At 41.8% G+C, this 21004-nt stretch overlaps 1 protein-coding gene across 3 annotated transcripts in view; it reads right to left on the reverse strand.

Annotated features, from left to right (window-relative positions):
* LOC122481352 (cytohesin 1 interacting protein) overlaps positions 1-19414 on the reverse strand; it is a 76831-nt gene extending 57417 nt beyond the window's left edge. Inside the window, exons 1-3 of one of the 3 annotated variants that reach the window (XM_043576768.1) lie at positions 19323-19414; positions 18316-18412; positions 17709-17837 (exon numbers count right to left, since the gene is read on the reverse strand). In XM_043576768.1, coding sequence (XP_043432703.1) covers positions 17709-17771 — 63 coding nt within the window. In that variant the 5' untranslated portion in view covers positions 17772-17837; positions 18316-18412; positions 19323-19414. Of the gene's footprint in view, positions 1-17708; positions 17838-18315; positions 18413-19322 lie in introns of those variants that run through there. The other 2 variants (XM_043576766.1, XM_043576767.1) reach the window with 2 other exon arrangements.
* Positions 19415-21004: the final 1590 nt, after the last annotated feature.

Raw genomic sequence — 21004 nt, forward strand, 5'->3', positions numbered from 1 at the left:
TTCTGGAAAGTAGAGGGATGAGCCTAACATGAAAAGCTACCTGGGGGATAAAGATGACCTCATAGATATCCCATAGGCTTTCCTTACAAAGTGATTTTTGAGAGGCAGGATATACATTCTATTCCCTTGAGTCTAGATAAGGCTGTGGCTAGTGCAGAAATATGCCATGTGACATCCAAGGTTAAGTTATTAAAAAAAAAAAAAGGAGTTTCTATCCTGTTCCCTTGAGATGCACGCAACCCAGCCACCATGCTCTGAGGAAGCCAAGTAGGTCCATGGAAAGACCATGAGTGCGTGTCCCGGCCACCATGTTACTTGAAGTTCCAACAGAGAGCCAGTATCAAGTACCCACATAAGAGCAACTGAGCCTTCCCATGATTCTAGCCCTACCTCTGAGCCCACCCCCCCAATATTGAATGGAGCAAAGATTATGTTCCCCTTGGACCTTGCTCAAATTGTCGATATGTGAGTAAAAAGAAAAAAAAAGAAAAAAAGAAGAAGAAGCATTTATTTTAACCTCTGAGTCTTAGGATCACTTGTCACTTAATGATAGATAACCAGAACCATCATGCATAGCATGATGTCCTCAGAGAGCTCACAGTCGATTTAGGGAAATAAGCATGTTCACAAATGACTATAATATGTCAAGGTATAACACAATTACCTTAGGAGATCCACAAATGAAACTGAATATGCGTGCGTATGCATGTATATCCGGGCTTATGCATAGGCAACTCTGAATACATTAAAAATTCATACCAGTTACCTCTGTGGAGTAGTCTTTGGGGGTAAGGGAAGGAAGACTTCTTTTTGTCTACCTCTTTGTATGTTTTAAGCTTCACCCTATATATGGACTTACTTCTGTAACTACAGAAACTGTTTAAATGTCTAAAATAATTATAAAATATGTTGAAGGAAAAAGCTAGACTTTTGCTGCAAGCACCTTACGGGGACAGAATGCAATGAAGCCATTGGGAAGAGCTGCCTCTTCTCTCTCTATGCCTCTGTTTTCACATCTGTAGAAAATAGGACCAGCCTCAGAGGGTTCTGTGAAAATTTAAATGCTGTATGAGCACCCAACGCCGGTAAGCACTCAACAAATAGAAATGAAAAGATCTAAGAGATCCTGAACTGCTGAGTGTTGCCATGGCATGCAGACAGAGGGTCCCAAGTCACAGAATCAGACTGTTGCTTTAGGAACAAAGACATTGTCTCTCCCACTGAGAGTAGAGAATAAAACGGAAGCAGCCCTGCTAGATGTCATTACAAGAGACAGTGTATGATGGCAGTGATTATAATGTGAAAACTTCTGCAAATGCTACACGGACCTACTCGTTTTCCAAAATGTGAAGAGACCACTAAGAGAAAACTTTCTATCCCAGTTCCCCATTCAGCTTCCCCTTTCATGATTTTCATTGGGTGTAACAAGTTGTCTGCGTCTTACAGATGACTGCCATCCACAGGCGGCAAGGTCAGTGTTTACAGTACTTTTGCATCTAGTGTTCAGCTTTTCCCTGTATCTTGAGAAACTAGGCGTTGTTTCAGCTACATCAGGGGAACACTGATCTTTTCATTTGCTCTCATACATAGTTTCCCCATTCAAGTTATATAGGTCACCCAAAAGATAGGGAGGGATAAGTTAACTTCTTCGTCGTCAAAGTGCCCAACGTTCTAAAACGTTGGTGACAACATGATCTATTTCTAGAGGTATGAAGGTTTGGAGCACTCTAAATGAAATGGAGACGGTGAAGCCAGCCAGCCATGAGATTACGTGATGGGCAAGTATAACCATAGTATTTTCATAATTGGCAATGAGTTATCTTAAGTGTTGTATGTTTCAGGGCAATGGCATCATCACCATGCTTGCAAAGTCAAATGAGTAACGAGCAGTTCCTCTCTGACTCAGAAATTTCTGTTGTTTCCTGTTTGATTTAACTTCCCCAAGTATCTTAGAAACAGATAAAATATTGCTTCAGCTGCTTCAAGGTGACCAGACTTGATATTTTTTTTCTTATGGACCAGGTGTTTCACCTCCTCCAAGCTTCTGGCACGTCAGGAACCGTGTTGTATCTCCATTTCCCTTTCCTTAACTTAGCCGTGAAGCCAGCCTCTCAAATGCAAGAGAACTCTCTATGCTCACAATGAATTAAGCAACGACAAAAATAGCAAAAGAAGAGACATCATGCTAAATGTGGTCAAGAGCCAACTTGTTCAATTTTACGAAAATTTAGCCACTTGAAATCCCTTTTTAAACAGGGATAAAATTAAATAAACCAAGAGAATGAGTAAGTAACAAACAAATCTTGCTGATTCCATCACTGCATAACGCATATGAGGAAATGTCTGTGTGAACTGAGATGAATACGAAGAGTACACCGTACAAACTATGTACCCAGAGTTCCCTCTCATACCTTGGGTGGAATTGGGCAGGGGCACGAAGCATCCCTAATTAGCTCTATAGGAGCTTGTCTTGACGGGGACAAACACAACCTACAAAGGTTCTGTGGCGACGCTTAGCTGGGACTTCTGAAAGATGGTTCAGGTCTCTAGCAAAAATAGTAATAGTAACAACTGGACACAAGATTTATGTGGTACGGCAGTCATCCCCGCCCTCCTCCAGACCATTTTCCCCTACTTGTCATTGTCACTGCTGATGGCAACATTCTGGAAAGAAAGTGAAAGGAAGGCCATGTTCAGATAACAATGAGTCAATGATTCTCTTTTATATCTTTTAAGTACCCTTTTATCATAAGTCTTTAGCACAAGAGGTCCCTCAACAAGAGGGCACTCAGTAGAATATGAATAAGGTCTGACGATCTCATGTATAACTTGTGACTGTAGTTGAGAACACTGTATTATATCATTGAAATTTGCCAGGAGAGTAGAACTTAAATGAAAAAATAAAAGGGTGAGGTGATGGATGTGATAATTACCTAATGAAGCAAATCCTTTCACAATGTCAAAATCATTGTGTTGTACACTTTAAATATCTTACAGGGGTACCTGGGTGGGTGGCTCAGTTGGTTAAGCATCTGTCTTTTGATTTCGGGTCAGGTCGTGATCTCATAACATCAAGCCCCTCATGGGGCTCCGTACTGACAGCATGGAATCTGCTTGGCATTCTCTCTCTCCCTATCTCTCTGCTCCTCCTCCACTCACATGCTCTCTTTCTCTCTCTCAAAATAAATTAATAAACTTTCAAAGAGTAAAACTAGGGGTGCCTGGGTGGCTCAGTCAGTTAAGCTGCTGATTTCAGCTCAGGTCATGACCTCACGGTTGGTGGGCTCGAGCCCCGCGTTGGGCTCTGTGCCGACAGCTCAGAGCCTGAAGCCTGCTTTGGATTCTGTCTCCCTCTGTCTCTGCCCCTCCCCCACCTATGCTCCGTTTCTCTAAAAAATAAACAAAAAAAATTTTTTTAATAAAAAAATAAATAAATACCTTACAATTTTGTCAATTATATTCAATAAAGTTGGAGTGCGGAGAAAGGTGTCTACTGAGGTTGACATTACTTCAAAACAAGAATCAGAGCCCCACTAACGCATGGCATGTGGCTAAGTGCACCTTCTATTCTTAGCCGCCCAGGCCATGCCTTTCTCCACCACTAAAAGTGCCTCCTCGATGGTCTAATTAGAACCAATTTGACACCTGCTCTATCTTCAACCCCTCTAAGTAAGAGATTTCTATACTTTCTTAGCCACCTGTCAAAGTGCACATATGCATAACAGCCCCTCCACTAGCAAAAAAAAATGTTTTAATTAGTTTCTTGTGTTCTTTTTCAGTTTATGTGTTATTACAGTAAGTAAACCCACATTAAAAAGGTGGGTGTTTTTAGATAATAAAAGTTTTAGAGCATGTCAAAGAGTCTGTAGATTTACAGGGTTACCTAGGAATTACTGATGTCAACAATATTGATCTGATAATCCAGACAACACTTTCCCCTATCCCCAAGAGGAGTGGTTTCAACTACAGTAACTCCGATCATTTTTTTGGGCAAGAAATAACATATCTAAGCCCCTAACAACCAACACGCAGCAGACAGTACAAAACAGAAACAAAAAGAAAACAAAACAGAAAACTAATGCCGGGTGACACCGCTGGCCTGGGGTAGGCTACTCAGGGCTCCTCGCTGATCGCTGACTCTGGGGTCTTCCAGATTGTGTTATTCCTCTAACAAGGCCTACTTGCCCCCAAGAAGGCCCTTTGTTTGCCTTGTATTATGAAGTGCATGTTTACATCCCCACCCCTACCACATTTATGTATTGAAACCCTAACACCCAGTGTGTTAGTATTTGGTGATTAGGCCTTTGGGAGGTAATTATGGCATAAGGGTGGGGCCCTGATGATGGGATTAGTGCCTTTCTAAGAAAAGACAAGTGAGCTTGCCTCTCTCTGATCTTTTTTTTTTTTTTAATTTTTCTTTTGATATTTTATTTATTTAGGGGAGGAAGACAGAGTTGGAGCAGGTGAGGAGCAAAGAGAGAGGGAGACACAGACTCCGAAGCAGGCTTCAGGCTCCGAGCTGTCAGCACAGAGCCGGAAGCGGGGCTCGAACCCACGAACCTCGAGATCACGACCTGAGCCAAAGTCGGACGCTTAACCGGCTGAGGCACCCAGGCGCCCTGTGATCTTCTCATCATATGACACACAGCAAGATAGAATCGGGCTCTCAGCAGAACCCAATCATGTTGGTACTGTGACCTTGGGCATCTGAGTCCTGTGAACTGGGAGAAATAAATGTTTGCTGTTGAAGTCACCCAGTCTGTGGTATTTTGTTATAGAAGCCCAAGACTAAAATTCCTTGAAACCTGTGGCAACTGACACAGCCACCAGTCCCACGGGGCTCTTCTGGGCACGTTGCTGCCAGTGTGTCACAGGCCAGGAAGCGCTGCTGGGGCACAAGGGCCTTCTGAACCTCAGGGATTATCAACAGAGCTCAGTAGCAATGCGCTGTTCCCTATTGTATATGAATTTTTAATATGTCCCATAAGCTGAGAACAGTGGCCCAAAGCTTTTTACACTCCCTGTGCCTCCGTAACCTCACCTGCAAAATGAAGATAATGCATCTGTTTTTGCAGGATCGTTCTGGAGATAGCGAATGATGCTTTGGACAGTGCCTACAATATTGTCACTCAACAAAAACGACAACGCCAAGCTGTAGTAGAAGTAGCATCAGCCGCACAAGTAGTATCATTTCAGCCGTGCCCAGACAGATCCTCTCTGGTGGGGTTATTCACAAGGTGGGTCCATGCTCAGAGGTCACTCTGGGGCTCGAGCCAGCCTCCAGGAAAGTTAGATCTGCAGTCAAACCCCAGAGGGAACTTTGGATCCGACAGGGCACATTCAGAATTTTGCCCACAAAAAGAAATAAACCATTTATGTATTTTTGTCTTTAACGTGTATTAAGTGACACTGAGAGAATGCCCCCAAACGTTAACAAACCGGAACACTACCCAAACTAGAGATTAATGATTGTTGTTTCCCCAGAGCCTGGCCAAGCTTGCTTTGGTGATTTACTGCCCTATCATCCTGGTGCTTCTGGAATCCCAGTGTGTGCCCCTGTCACATGCATCATGCAGATGCCTCCCATGGAGGAGGGATCTGGAAGCACCAGACAGCTTTGCCACTCTTCTTCAGGCTCTAGATTGCTTCTCCAGGGAATTTCCCCTCTCCAAAAACTATTCTCAATGTCCCTCTTGTGTACTTACATTCCCACAGCATGGGGGATTTTTCTTACCACCCCACATCATTCACTGGCTTTTTCTCTTCTGTATTTCACAACAGGTTGTAAGCTGCCTCAGGGCAGGGTCTCAACTCTTTTTCACTTGTATCTCTAGCACCTACCAGAGTGCCCGGTGATAGGTGCTCTGCACTTTGCATTTGCTAAATGAATTACTGAATACTAGAGTTAGAAGCAGTGGCGGGCAGGGTTGACATGAGAAGTTAATAACAACGTCAGGATTTCCAACGGGAAACAGAGGGGCTTTATGTGGCATGGAAGTCTGAAATGGCTCCACACTTCTAAAGAGATTTAGTGACTTGATGGGCATTTGAAACTACCTGTAGACATGCTGGTTTTAAATGAGCACTTTACAACTCTGATTGTGACCTCTGCCTTTACAAAACAGCAGCTAAAACCACCACTGTACTACTGGTAGGTATGTCCTCCCTGAAAGAATGAGCTGGCCCGAGTGACAAGATGTTCCTGTAAAGCGGCAGAATACCATTTGCATCTGAAAATCTGGCACCTGGGGTACTGCTTGCGGTGACAGCCAAAACTGCCTTTAGAGATAAAGTGGAGAGGAGAGAGGAGAGAAGGTGACCTTGGAGGAGGCGAATTCATAGGCATCATCTCCTAGACCTCACAGAGCAACCAGTGAAACGATGCACAGGCTATGATGATTCATGCCCTGGGATTGGTGATATCACCTTTTGAGATCCAACAGCCAGAATCTCATATCCTGGGCTGATGGAGAACCCCATGGGATCTTACTAAGAGAGAGGAAAGAAAATGTTCTTCTCTATATAAAACAGTTCAATGATGACTCAATGGAAAATGCAGCTTTAAATACACCTGATTTCTGTTCAAGTTCATTAAAAATAATTATGTTCATGGTTGAACCAAACACAGATACCTCCTAAAAAAACAACGAAAGTAAACAACATTCTTTTCTACCATACCTACATAAATGGCCACTCACTGTGGGCAGGTAGGCAGGCTAGTGCAAGGGAACATAGGAAGAGATCCCAGGTAAGTTGACGAGACAGAAACTGAGAGGAGAAACCTGAGTGTGGATCAAGGATCCAGGATACTGGATGTTAGAGCCTGATTCCAGAAGGGTTTGATTAGAACCAAGAGGTCAAGATGAGAACCAAAATGCAGGGAAATAAATCCTCCTGGTCCGGCCATGGAGCAGAGCTTACAAGAGATAAATACATCCAACCTCCCAGGGGAGACAAGCGTTTGAAGAAAATAATTAGACCTTCAATTTTCTCTAAGACATTTTATAAAGTTCAATTGAAACGGGGGGGGGGGGAATTGGAAAATTCTGTGTATATTTATAGAAAAATGAAAGTAACAGCTAACAGACCAATTACATCTATTTTTGTTGCTGCCCTCCTCCCCAGTTTATAAAATAGCAGGGACTGGAAAGTTCAGAGATTTAATCACAGAGAAATGCTAAAGACTGAATTCCAAGACTCATTCCTTTTTTTTTTTTTAATTTCAAGTTTTTATTTAAATTCTAATTAGTAAACATATAGTGTAATATTGTTTTCAGGGGTAGAATTTAGATTTGTATCATCACTTACATGCAACACCCAGTGCTCATCCCAAGTGTCCTTTTTAATACCCATCACCTGTCCACCCCATCCCCCCACCCACTTCCCCTCCAGCAACCCTCAGTTTGTTCTCTATAGTTAAGAGTCTCTTATGGTTTGCTTCCCGCTCTCTTTGTTTCTCTTCCCCTATGTTCATCCCTAGTGTTTCTTAAATTCTACATATGAGTGAAATGATATGGCATTTGTGTTTCTCTGACTTGACTTATTTTGCTTAGCATAATACACTCTAGTTACATCCATGTCATTGTAAATGGCAAGATTTCAATCTTTTCGATGGCTTAGTAATATTCCATTTTCTATCTATCTATCTATCTATCTATCATCTATCTATCTATCTATCTCCCCCTTCTTATTTATCCATTCATCAGTTGATGCGTATTTTCGCTCTTTCCATAGTTTGGCTATTGTTGATAATGCTGCCGTAAACATGCTGTTGATAATGCTGCATATGCCCCTTCAAATCAGTACTTTTGTATCATTTGGGTAAACACCTAGTAGTACAATTGCTGGGTTGTAGGATAGTTCTATATTTAACATTCTGAGGCACCTCCATACTCTTCTCCAAAGTGACTGCACCAGTTTGCATTTCCATCAACAGCTGTTGTTTCCTGTGTTGTTAATTTTAGCCACTCTGACAGGTGTGAGGTGGTATCTCATCGTGGTTTTGATTTGTATTTCCCTGATGATGAGTGATCTTGAGCATCTTTTCATGTGCCAGACTCATTCCTTTGGAAACATCTTAACCAGACATTTTAGAGGTAACACTGAAAATCTACATGACATCTATAAAGACGTGAGTTTGGGAAGAGAACTGGTTTGTTTTAGAAAAACACCAGCTTTTATCAACATATCCCAGGGGATGGACTGGCATCTGTTTTCAAAGTTAGAGACAGAGGCACCCATCCTTGCAGTTTTTCTCTTGACTCCATTGCTTTGAAGGGGCGGACCAAGAGCATTCATTGTTTCAACATTTTTATTCACTCTAGACTTCCTCCTGGCTGTGCGATCATCGCTGATTTGAGATCATATTTGTGTACCTCTCATCATTTTCAGTGATCTGCCCCTCTTTCTTTGTCTCTATTTTGCCCCCATACTTCTTCTTTTATTTGTTTAAAATAACTTTCCACCCATTCTTGTCTCTGTTTTAAGGCAGCCTGTAAGAGATAGAAATCCCCACCACTACCTGTAACCATGAGGAACATATGTCATGATCTTTCAAGTCCTTTGTTGTTATTATTTTCAACTGGATGCATAAATAATTGCATATCCTCTCTTGCTACACTTAACCATGTTCTCTACTCACTAAGAACTACTCACAATGTGATTTTAATTGTAGTGAGATAGTCCACTCTATAGCCATGCCGTGTTTTCCAGTTACTACCAACTCATCCAACTTTATTAAATATTAAGTAGTTTCTAACATTTCACTATTACAAATAATGATGTGATGAAAACTTGAACGTAAATAGTTGTCCACGTAACCATTTTCAGAGGATAAATCCTTATATAAAAATATTGGTTTGAAATGATGGATGTTTTAAGGCTGTCTATGGATATTGGTAAAATTTTGGTAGAAATTTTCCATCCATCCTGAAGAACTCCTGACAACCTTGATTACTGCCAGTTAAAACTTGGTCTGTGAAAAATGCCACCAAATTTTTGTTTTAATTTGAGTTTTTGTCTTTCTTGTATTAGAGGAGGGTATTTTTCATATTTTGTTAGCCATTTCCATTCCTCTTTTGTGTATGAAACATTATAATTTCTTAAACATGCTGATTGTTTGTCTTTTCTTTTTGTCTTATGACATACAGAAATTTTTTATTTTATCCATCGGTATTTTCCTCTGTGATTTTCTTAGTTGTTTTTAAGTTTAGAAAATCCTTTTTCATCCAGAGATCAGATAAATATTCATCTATATTTCTTCCAAGTTATTTTGGTTTAACTATTTAGATTTAACTCCTTAATTTATTTGGAATAAAATGGATAATTATTTTTAGTGGGGGGGGAAGGTGCACTAAACTGCATTTTTACAATCTAAATATCTGCTTTCCTGAATAGCACTGTAAAAATACCTAGCTTCTGTTTCATTGATTTATGGTGCTTCATATTTCCTATTAAGTTTTTCAATATTCTATTTCCAGTCTATTTATATTTATTACATTAAGAGCTATGATCTTTAGACAATGCTATGTTATTCTACTATTTTGTTTTTGTAACTCAGTAGAGTGATTAAGAATCCTACTCTGGAGGGGTGTCTGAGTGACTCGGTTAAGCGTCCGATTTCAGCTCAGGTCATGATCTCACAGTTCGTGAGTTCTAGCTCCACGTTGGGCTCTGTGCTGACAGCTCAGAGCCTGGAACTGCTTGGTATTCTGTGTCTCCCTCTCTCTCTGCCCCTCCCCTGCTCATACTCTGTCTCTCTGCCTCTATCTCTCTGCCTCTGTGTGTGTGTCTCTCTCTCAAAAATAAACATTAAAAAAAATTAAAAAAAAAAAAAAGAATCCTACTCTGGAGCCAGGTTCTTGTTCTCAGATTTAAACTCTACCCTTTACGAGCTATCTAACAATGGGCTGGTCATGGCTTCTCCATGACTCAGTTTCCTTCTCTATAAAATGGGTATACCAATATTACTTCATTCATGAGGTTATGAAGATTAAATTAGTTTGTAAAATAAAACGCTTAGAATAGTGCTTGGCACATAGAGAGTGTCACAGAAGTGTCGGATATTTTTGTTGTCATTATTGTATGTTAACAGGGCGAGTCCTTGTAACCTTTATCTTTCAAAATTTTCGTAACTACTTTATCTGTTTTCCTTTTGGGTCATCTAAATTTTCAAATGGAGTTATATATATATATTTTTTCCTGATGATAAACAATGCGTGTTCATTATAAGCACAATTTTCAGAAAAATACATAAATGTAATTTACAATCACCTATAACCCCATCGTTTGGAGATACATGTTTGTAGCACCTACCTAGGAAATCTCCAAATATTAACTCTTTGTTAGTTGTGTAAAACATCTTATTTTTTTTTTAAAGTTTATTTTGAGAGAGAGAGAAAGTGAATAGTTGGGGGTGGGGGAACAGAGGGAGAGGGAGAGAGTCCCAAGCAGGCTTCATGCTGTCAACATGGAGCCCAACATGGGGCTCGATCCCACGAACTGTGAGATCCTCACCTGAGCTGGAATCAAGAGTCAGATGCTTAACTGATTAAGCCACCCAGGTGCCCCTAAAACATCTTATTTTGATAGAAGGTGTCTGAGAGGACAACACACAGAATGGGTGTCTACAGTTAAAAATCAAATAGTACTGTAATAGTTAAATGTCATTTTCGCCCAAGTGACTAAATGTCTCAGAGCTCTGCCATGTTTAATTTGACAGCTTCGGTTTTGTCTTTCTCTGCCTCTAGTACCAAGTAAACACCAACTGAAGTTGTGAACAGAGAAAAGAGTGTTCTAAGAAAAGAGCATCCCAGCTTTTGGAGATTGCTGTTTTTTTAGGTAACAATGAGTCACTGTAGAGTTACATTGTTCGGAACGGTAACTGTGGTGCAGAATTCTCTGTAGCCTTGAGGTAGCTGCACTATCAAAGAGAAGGCTTCCTGGAAGAGGTGTCTCTACTCATCCACCTGTGCTGCTGCCTAGTCATCTCAGGATCAGTGTCTCCTAGTATAACATATAGAGAGGACGTAGAAGACTAAATTGCATCTATCATTTGCTAGACATTCTTTGCCCAAAGGATGGACAAACATGTAACAAATTACTTGGTTCTATACAGATGTGAAGAAATCTGTCATCCATTTAGAAAGCAGATTATCTTGGGGCGCCTGGGTGCCTCAGTCAGTTAAACCTCCGACTTTGGCTCAGGTCACAATCTTGCAGTTCGTGAGGCTCAGGACTCACAGCTCAGAGCCTGGAGCCCATTTGCAATTCTGTGTCTCCCTCTCTCTGTGCCCCTCCCCTTCTCTCTCTCTCAAAAATAAATAAACATTATAAATTTTTTTTAATTTTTTTTTATTTTTGGGAGAGAGAGAGACAGAGCATGAACGGGGGAGGGGCAGAGAGAGAGGGAGACACAGAATCGGAAACAGGCTCCAGGCTCTGAGCCATCAGCCCAGAGCCTGACGCGGGGCTCGAACTCACGGACCGCGAGATCGTGACCTGGCTGAAGTCGGACGCTTAACCGACTGCGCCACCCAGGCACCCCTATTAATTTTTTTTTTAAGTAGAAAGCAGATTTCTCTATTTTGGCTACCTGTGACTGTTTATAAGAATATATTTTTTAAGTTTATTTTTTATTTATTTTGAGAGAGGGAGAGAGCGAGTGGGAGAGGGGCAGAGAGAGAGGGAGAGAGGATCCACAGTGCACAGGGCTTGATCTCTCCATCCCATAACCTGCAAGATCATGAGCTGAGCCAAAATCAAGAGTTGCTGGCTAAGCCGCCCAGGCGCCCCAAGAATGTTTTTAATGTAAGTTAATTCTTAAAAGACGTTCTTTTTTAGAGCACATTTACGTTCACAGCAAAATGTAACAGAAAGTATAGAGTCCTTATATCCCCTTTGCCCCTACACACGCACAGTCTCTCCCACTATCAACCTCACACTCGGGGAGGTTTGTTACAGTTATTGAACCTACACTGATACATCATTCTCATTGAAAGTCCAGGGTTTACATTAGGGTTGACTCTTGGTGCTGTATATTCTATGAGTTTGGAAAAATATGTAATGACATGTATCCACCACTGTAATATTTTACAGATTAGTTTCATTTCCCTAAATATCCTCTGTGCTCTATCTATTCATCCTTCCCTCCTCTGACATGCTGGCAACAACTAATCTTTTTATTGTCCTCTAGTGTTGCCTTTTTAAGAATGTCATATAGCTGGAATCATACAATATGTAGCCTTCTCAGATTGGCTTCTTTTCCTCAGTAATATGCATTTATGGTTTCTCCATTGCTTTTCATGGTTTGATAGAGCATTATCTTTAGTACTGAATAATATTCCATTGTGTGGACATATCACACTTTATCTATTCATCCACTAAAGGACATCTTAGTTGCATCCAAACTTTGGAAATTATGAATAAAGCAGCTATAAACATCCTTGTGTAGGCTTTTATATAAACATAAGTTTTTTTTTTTTTTAGCTCATTTGGGTAAACATTAAGGAGTGCAATCCTTGTATTGTAGGGTAAGAGTATTTTTAGTGTCAAAAACTGCCAAACTCTCTTCCGTAGTGGCTGTACTGTTTTCTCATTCTCATTAGCAATGGATGAGAGTTCCTGTCATTCCACATCATAGCCCCAGCATTTGGTATTGTCAATAATTTGGATTTCACTGTCCTAACAGGTGTGTAGTGGAATTTCATTGTGATACGGGGATCATACAAATGCTTAACCATCGTCTTGTGTATCTTCTTCAACGAGGAGTCTGTGCAAATCTTTTGCACATTTATTTCATCAGCTTGTTCATTTTCTTATAATTGAGTTTTAGGTGTCGTTTGTACTTTTTGGATAACAACCTTTCATTCGGTATGCCTTTTGCAAGTATTTTCTACCAGTCTGTGGCTTGCCTTTTCATTCTCTTGGCAGTGTCTTTAGCAAATAAGAAGTTTTTCATTTGATATCAATATTTGTCCCCAGAAAGGCACAAACGTTAATAAGCTATTAAGTGTAAGTTTTCCTGCCGCCGCGGAATGAACTACTGGAGTCCCAATATTGAGATAAAGAAGCTGGAGGACACCTGCAGCCATCAACTCCTCCCAGGCTCCCTGAGGGAAAGGTAAGTGGCCCCACTGCTCTCAATTGCCACTCCGCACCGTGTCCTCCCCTCCCCCAGTGAAGTCTAGAAGGAAGATTGGAGGGGAAAGAAAAGCAGCAAGTCTTCAAAGCTGTGAGGTGGCCTTAATACGGGGGCGGGGGGGGGGGCGGAAAGAGTGATGCTGAGGGTTTTTTATCCGCTCCCCAAGGACACACCTCTCACCGCTGAGCCAAGTGCGGGGGCTGCCAAGAGAGGCATTCTTAAAGCCAGGGAGAGGGGGCTCTAGGGGGAGAATGCCAGCATTTCATGACTAACTTGGACATCTGCGTATGCAGTTGCCTTGCCAGTTCACTTACTGTATCTATTTGAACTGAGGGAAAAAAGGGACGTGGAGAGAGGGCACAGCCCCGGGGCCACTTGCAAGCTTTTGTCTGTGGGCCAAGGGAACTCAGGGGAAGTAGCCAGTTAGTGCAATCTTGCCATATTCCGTGCACGAGGGCTGGCTGCTGACCGAGCAGAGCACAGCAGCAGTAGGGTGGGTGGTAGTGTTGGAGAAGGCGGGGGGGGGGGGGGGGGGGGGGGGGGGGGGGGGGGTTACACGTATAAGATCTTACTGGAGCTGGATCGCCTATACCATTAGCTTGGAAAGGCCCCCAAAGGGCCCTCTGAAAACTGCTATATGGACGCCTACCATACCGGGAGCTTCAGCCTGCCAGTCAACCTTAACCAGAGGAAGAGAAAATCTTTCACAGAAGGATGAAAACCTCACTATTAAATGTGAGAAACTTGGCCTTTTCTTCTCCTTCCTCCCTGCCCCACATCTCCTCAAGTTGTTGTAGCCTGGAAAAGGGAGACAGAGATGGTGTCCCAGAGGCAAAGCAAACCCCACCCTCCCATTCTAAGACCTTCTCCTAACTGATGATGTCAAAGGGGATACTTTAAAACCGGCTTGAGACTGAATTTTTGTAACAAGGAGTCACTTGTGTTTTGTTGTCATTTTTTTTTTTTTTTCACAGAAAAACCGACCAAAGGTCATGGTATCTGTCCAGAGAAAAGAGAATTTTGACAAAGCTTAAGCAACTGGAGACAGAAACATTGTTACTTTCACATGTATGCCCGCAGGCCAAGTTCAGACTAGTCAGTAAACTCATTACTCAGTTTAAAACACAATGTGATATTGATGTTAAGGAAAAGTGGCCCCCTAAAGTGGTCACAAGTAAAAAGTGAAGGAGGAAGACAATATATGTACACTTTGCATTCTATTTTTTTTTTATGTTTATTTGCTTATTTTGAAAGAGAGAGTGAGCGCGAGCAGGGGAGGGGCAGAGAGAAAAGGAGAGATTCCCAAGCAGGTTCTGCACTGTCAGCACAGAGCCTGACTTGGGGCTCTAACCCACAGACCGTGAGATCATGACCTGAGACGAAACCAGGAGTCAGACACTCAACCGACTGAGCCACCCAGGTGCCCCTGAATTGTATTTTTGAATAATGGAAGACCCTGAATTGAGAAACAAACTATACAGGCATACTATGCATGTACTTAGTAGAGTAGATTTATGGTATGTTACAGGATAGAAACATGGATTTTAGAGTTAGAAAGACCTGGCTTCAAATCCCAGCTCTGCCATTTGCTACCTCTGTGACTCCTTAGAATCCTCATGGAAAATGGCCACAATGATGCCTTCTAACAGTGTTAGTGTAAGGATTAAAGAGGAAATATGATAAGCATAATATGTAGGAGGTCACCGTGTTCAAAAATGGTTAGCATTTTTTCCTTCGTCATTTATTTATCATTACCATGCGTTATCATGGGTGTTTACTGAGAGGATATGAATAACATCAATAGAAATAACAGCACTGGTTAAAATATATTTCAGTTGAAATTTGGGTTTATAGAAAAGCCCAGAACAATTCATGTTTCAGGGTGAACAAAGTTCTTCAAAACAGCTAGCATTTGGCAATAATTTAGGTACCCTAGTTTAGGGACTACATTCCAGGTACAAATACGAATGCTTTGGGATTTGCCCCACTCTCTATGCCTTATCACAGTGCGTCAGGGCTAGAAGGGCACTTAGGGAGGAAAGTAAGGCCCAAAGAGGGTAAATGATTTGCCCAGGGACAGTCTGGTTGCATCTCACCCCCACTGGTCCTTCATACCCCCGTCTATTAATTTGTTGGCTGTTGCAGTCATAGCATACATTTCGGGGCCTCTAAATTTTATCTTTGTCTTTTAAGAAAGACACCTAACAAAGGTATCAGCCTGTTTCCTCTACTCTTCATGCTTCTCCTTGGGAGAGTCCCTGGCAACGGTCACATGCACGCGAGCCAGACGGTTCAGTACAACCTGACATCGCACTGAATTGCCAGAAAAGGATTTCATTTCATGACAGTCTATTTGATTTGTAGTCCCTGTTCCTTTCCATTTTTCTCTTCATTCATTACTCCTCCCATGGAGAGTGGGTGGCAGATAGGAACAACTTGCCGAATTTGGTGCATTTCATTTTGTTCCCTTTTAGAAGTTCTTACAATGATTTTCCTGAGGAAAATCAATTAACTATTGACATAAATACTATTTGGGGATCAATTATAATTCCAATTAACTGTGCCATCTGGGTGGCTTATTACCACTCCTGGGAAACATTTGTAATGGTGAGAAAGGGTGCCTCCTGTCCTCATGTTTATGCTTTTTCCAGTCTGTGATCTATCTTCAGACCTTGCCCCTGGACCCCCAAGATCCAAGAACTAGCCTCCTGTTGGTCACACCTTGCCCCTGGACCCCCAAGATCCAAGAACTAGCCTCCTGTTTGTTATCCCTGTCTCTGTCTTCCCGGAACCATTTTCCTGGCCACTGAGGTCTTAACCACTGACATTTCCCTTCTCTCCCCACTGCAAGAGGTAATATTTACTAATTGCATTATTGTATGCCCCTCCCCTAAGTGCTTTCTGTGCATCATTAAACCCCTGGAGGTAGACAAGATGGCCGTCCTCAAAAAGGAGGAACCTGAATTTCCAACAAGAAAAGCACTTTGTCCACCGCCACAGAGGATTCAAACCCAGGTGTGTGTGACAAAGGCACGGCTTCTTCATCTCAACTGCTATGAGTCTCTCTCACAGCCAGGCTCCTGGTGGACTCCGAACAGTCTTCTAATGAGGTTAGCAAGCTAGAGAAACCCCACACATTTTCTGCATCTTTTACAAAATGAAGATCCCCAGGGATATTCCCCCACCACCCCACCCTGACTGGCTGAATCAGAATCACCACAGGTAAGACCCAGGAACCAGGACTCGAACACTTGTCATACTTGAAAAAGTTTGAGATCCACTGCCCTGTGTTTTTGATGCCAACTGTCCTTTAACAAACCTTTCCTGGAGACAATGCCCTGCCCCCTGGTGGCCTAACCCAAAAGTGTGACTGCCGTAATGAGGGGTTTGAGGGAATTCTTGATGATACACCCACTGATCACCTTTTGACGGACAAATTATTTGATTGGGTTTCAGCTGCCTCTGTCTGAGTTCTGCTTACTTTATTCAGGCCCATCACACAGAAAGTACCTGAAAGCAATTGGCTTGCTGACTTGTTTCTTGTTTGTTTGTTTGTTTGTTTTGTAGCAGCTACAAAGAGAGCTCGGTTTTTGTTCAATAAATGTTTGATTGTTTATTCTTTGCAGATGATACGGAGCTAAGGACAGAGCTCCTGTCCTTAGAAAGACTAGTGTAGGGGCGCCTGGGTGGCGCAGTCGGTTAAGCGTCCGACTTCAGCCAGGTCACGATCTCGCGGTCTGTGAGTTCGAGCCCCGCGTCAGGCTCTGGGCTGATGGCTCGGAGCCTGGAGCCTGTTTCCGATTCTGTGTCTCCCTCTCTCTCTGCCCCTCCCCCGTTCATGCTCTGTCTCTCTCTGTCCCAAAAATAAATAAGCGTTGAAAAAAAAAATTTAAAAAAAAAAGAAAGACTAGTGTATATATAGATAAGAAAATACCCAATTCTTTTCCCTAAACACACACACACACACACACACACACACACAGAAAGAGAGAGAGTTTCCATGAGCTGCTTTGCTCTGCCTTCATCATTAGGATACCATGTTTGAGCTCTAGTGCTTAGCCAGTTTAAACTTGGCTTCTCACCAGCTTTTTCCTTTCTCTTAATAAGAGCTTTCAACTTTCCAGGCCATTCTCTACTCTTTTCCCTTTTCCTGGCCATAATGTCACACTCCTGTATTTATTGGACCTTTCTGGCCGTTACCAAAAATAGCACGCATGTCACAAACGCCACATCTGCCTTTTACAGAACACATTCCCACCACCAAATCTGCTGACCCTATAATATAAGAAAAAGTAGAAGAGATCTAGTGACAAGAACAACAAGAACAAAAAAGAGAGACCGAGTAACAGCAAGTAGAAGCCCAAAATATTTAGGAAAGAAACCCCAAAGAGCCAATCTGCTTACTCACGAAACACTTGACTAAGGACTTCCCAGTAATAATTCCCTCAATATTTTATTTATCTTAATATATCACACTTCGTTCACTCTTGTTTGCTTCCTCCCCGCCCCACCCCCAAGAAAATAACACAAGAGGAGAATCACCCGCGCGTTGCAAACTCAAACTTACCATAGAACTTTGGTTGGCAAATCTCAGACAGTGATTCCTCCCGGTCTCCAAGCCAGGCCACATGAGGTTGCCTGCCGTCTGCTCTACATGAATTTACAGCTCCATGCAATACCACAGGACACTGACGTTCTGAAAAAGAAATTTGATCTCATCCTGATTCATACCGCCCTTCTCCTCTTTCCTGAAGGGGGATCCCGTGTGTTTATTTTAGGACCTGGGCAAACTGTCTAGTTTCAAATACCTCACAAATAAAGAGATGGGAAAAAAACCCCATAACAATTCAATAATACCTATGTGATTTTCAAGCCCCAAACAAATGGGAAATCATGGCGCTTTATTTTATAGTGAATCAAGTGGGGGAAGAAACCATTTCTTATCTGGAGTCACCCCCAAATAAATGTTTCACGGGTGGCTTTTATGGGGACACTGAGGTCTCAGAGTTTCAAACGCTGCTTACTATAACCTAACCACAAAATATACTCAGCTTGTGTTTGTTTTCAGATTAATAAGTCTAATTTAATTGGAGAGAAGTTTCCTTCCATGGTTTCTTAAAACAAAATCGAAGACTTTTGGTTTATTTAGTGCCGTCAGCTAAACCCAGACTTACCTCAGTTTTTTCTTTGAAGCAAGACAGACATCGTTTGTGTGGTCTTTTTAACAGGGAACCATGTTAGTTTTTGTCCACATAACATTTGTTTCCAGTCCTTAGGAACAATAGAGAGAGAGAGAGAGCAAATTTGCTACATGTACAGCAACCAGCATATGAATATGTATTATGGAAAATTTTCCACACACAGAGAAAACCTCATGATTTGCTCTGGAAAACAAGTCACTTCAAAGTTGTGGCAAATAGGACCTGTTCCTTCCTTTAAGGCAAACTCTGCCGCTGATACTCAATTTGGTTTTTCTGCTTGTAACCGGCTCTCCCTGAATTACTTTGAGATGTTTGTTGTGTGTGATCAGCTGAGAGTTAATATATTGTAACCTCAAAACAAAAACACCCAAACAAAAAACCCAAACCTCTTTTTCTTGAATTTGTTCATAAAGGACAGCCATTCTTAATAAAACAAAACAAGCACAAACACAAAAACCTTTTGTTTCCCAGATCACACTTGAACTGCTTAATGATCGAGTTCCTAGAAATAAAGGCAATTTTTATAGTCATAAACACATTGGAAAACATTGAAGCCTGTATCTATTGAGATAGAACTCCTTTATTTGCCACTCTCAAATATTTAAATATTATGGAGAAAGTGGTCACGACAGTTGAAATGTACCCATACAGAAGATATCTGGTTGAGTTCCTTGTAATGCAACTGTATTTTCTGCCAGTAACTTGTCAAGGCTTTGTATTATGTGTTTAAAACTACATACATTAAAGAAACCACCCATGTTGGCACATTCTCCCAGTCGCCTGTATGACATCCTCTAGTTCTCCTTCAGAATCTAGTCCCCATGGGTCAGCCTGTCTGCCCTAACAGCTCCTTCCATGGCTGGGGAGCCCTCTATACACTATTTGCTCTAAAGGTCATTAGGATCGACCCCAATTTCATTTCCCCAGAGTGTCTTAAGGAGGCCTGAAAGAAATCTTTCCAGCGTTTGCTCTGTCCCTACCTCTCCTGTAGGGCTGGAGGTGGCTGGAGGAAGGCAGGAAGACCCGTGCAGCTGTCCTCTGCGAGATGCTGGCCTGGCATGGAGCTGGGGGAGGGCACAGTGCGAGCAGCTGGAGGAAGAGAAGGAGGAGTAATTCATGTGCCACTGCAAACATGATACAATGCCAACAAAAACACCATTCTTTTTCCCAAGAAGTTCAAAGCGCTTTGCAAACATTAACTCATGAGCCCAAGTAGTCATGGAGCAAATATTCCTTTATTATGCCCTTAGGGTAACCACTGCAAGCAAAGTCAAGAGAAAAGGGACTCTCTTCATTGTTTCATTATTCCTCAGGTATTTATTGAGCACCAACTATGTGCTGGGTATGAGAGGCAGAAGAACAAACAAGACAGACATGGTCTGCGCTCCTACAGCAGCAGTGGGGGGCACGAAGCACCAGACTCCGCTGCATACGCTTCTTTATGCTTTGTGTTTGTCCAAATTATTTAATGGAGTTTGTTCCATTCTTCAGAATGTCTATAATGTGCTAAGTGCTGAGCAAACACACAACAGAAAAACTTTTTAAGCTACCTGTAAATCGCATTATGATGACAGGAATTGGGAATATCAACTCAAAGTGCTTTCTTTTAAGATACCATAAACAAAGCTTTACTGGGAGCAGTCCTGTCTCTTGCAATGTTGATGGAATTACTGTGGTCGAACAAGGAGAGTTAAGATCAGTAACATCATACCAAGCAGTTTATATAAATAATCTGGCTTTCTAAAAATGATTAATCAGATGAGCAAGCATATTTGGTGAAGCAGAGAGCCATTCTCCACAGGTCTTTTCCTGACTCCTTTTTATTTTATGTGAAAAGATGGCTGATGGGATGCAGAAAATGACCTATGCCAGTTCTGAACCCTTCTCTTCAGGCAATGGATTCCCGATATTTTAGAGTATAGGGTTATCTAAGACTAACTAGACAAGAGTCTGGTAACTGCTTTTAAAAAATGCATGACTTTCTGATGAATCAAAAGGGAGGTAAGCCTTTATGTTTTAAAGATGTTAAGTAAGGATTCTAGTCTGTCCTGGGAGTCACTAGCTCAACCCACTTTGAGGCTGAGCATAGAGGCTGTTGCACTCCTCAGTCAGCAACTTACATATATTTTAAAAGTCTAGGGAATTATAGCAGCACTTTAAACCCAGCCTTCCTCCCCAGCAAACACTTCCCTACTGACAGAAAATATTAGAGGTCTAATGTTGATCTGCTACTCAAGCGTATAGGTTAACACACAAACTCAGTGAGATTCAAGCCCCATATCTTAGTCCTTAAATAGGGTCTTCATTTGGCCCCAAACTGCCTTTCCAGCCTCAACCTCCCCCTCCGTTACTCTTGTCACAGCACGTATGTCCATAATACAATATCACACTCTGCCTTTCTGCCTTGAAGGCTGCTCCCTTGCCTCCTACTCCAACACACACACACACACACACACACACACACACTTTGCCCACCTGGAAAATTTTTCATTCTTCAAGATTAGATGAATTCTTTTGGTTATTTCTCCCTCAACTCCCACACCGCCACCTTATCACATATTTATTTATATAGGTCTCTAAAGCTTGAATGTCTCAGGTTTTGAGATCATATTTTATTCCTTTGTATCTTCAGCAGCTAGTATTAAATTTTTGATGAAGTTAA

The sequence above is a fragment of the Prionailurus bengalensis genome, chromosome C1 (genome assembly GCF_016509475.1).
Source record: "Prionailurus bengalensis isolate Pbe53 chromosome C1, Fcat_Pben_1.1_paternal_pri, whole genome shotgun sequence".
Classification (NCBI taxonomy): domain Eukaryota; kingdom Metazoa; phylum Chordata; class Mammalia; order Carnivora; family Felidae; genus Prionailurus; species Prionailurus bengalensis.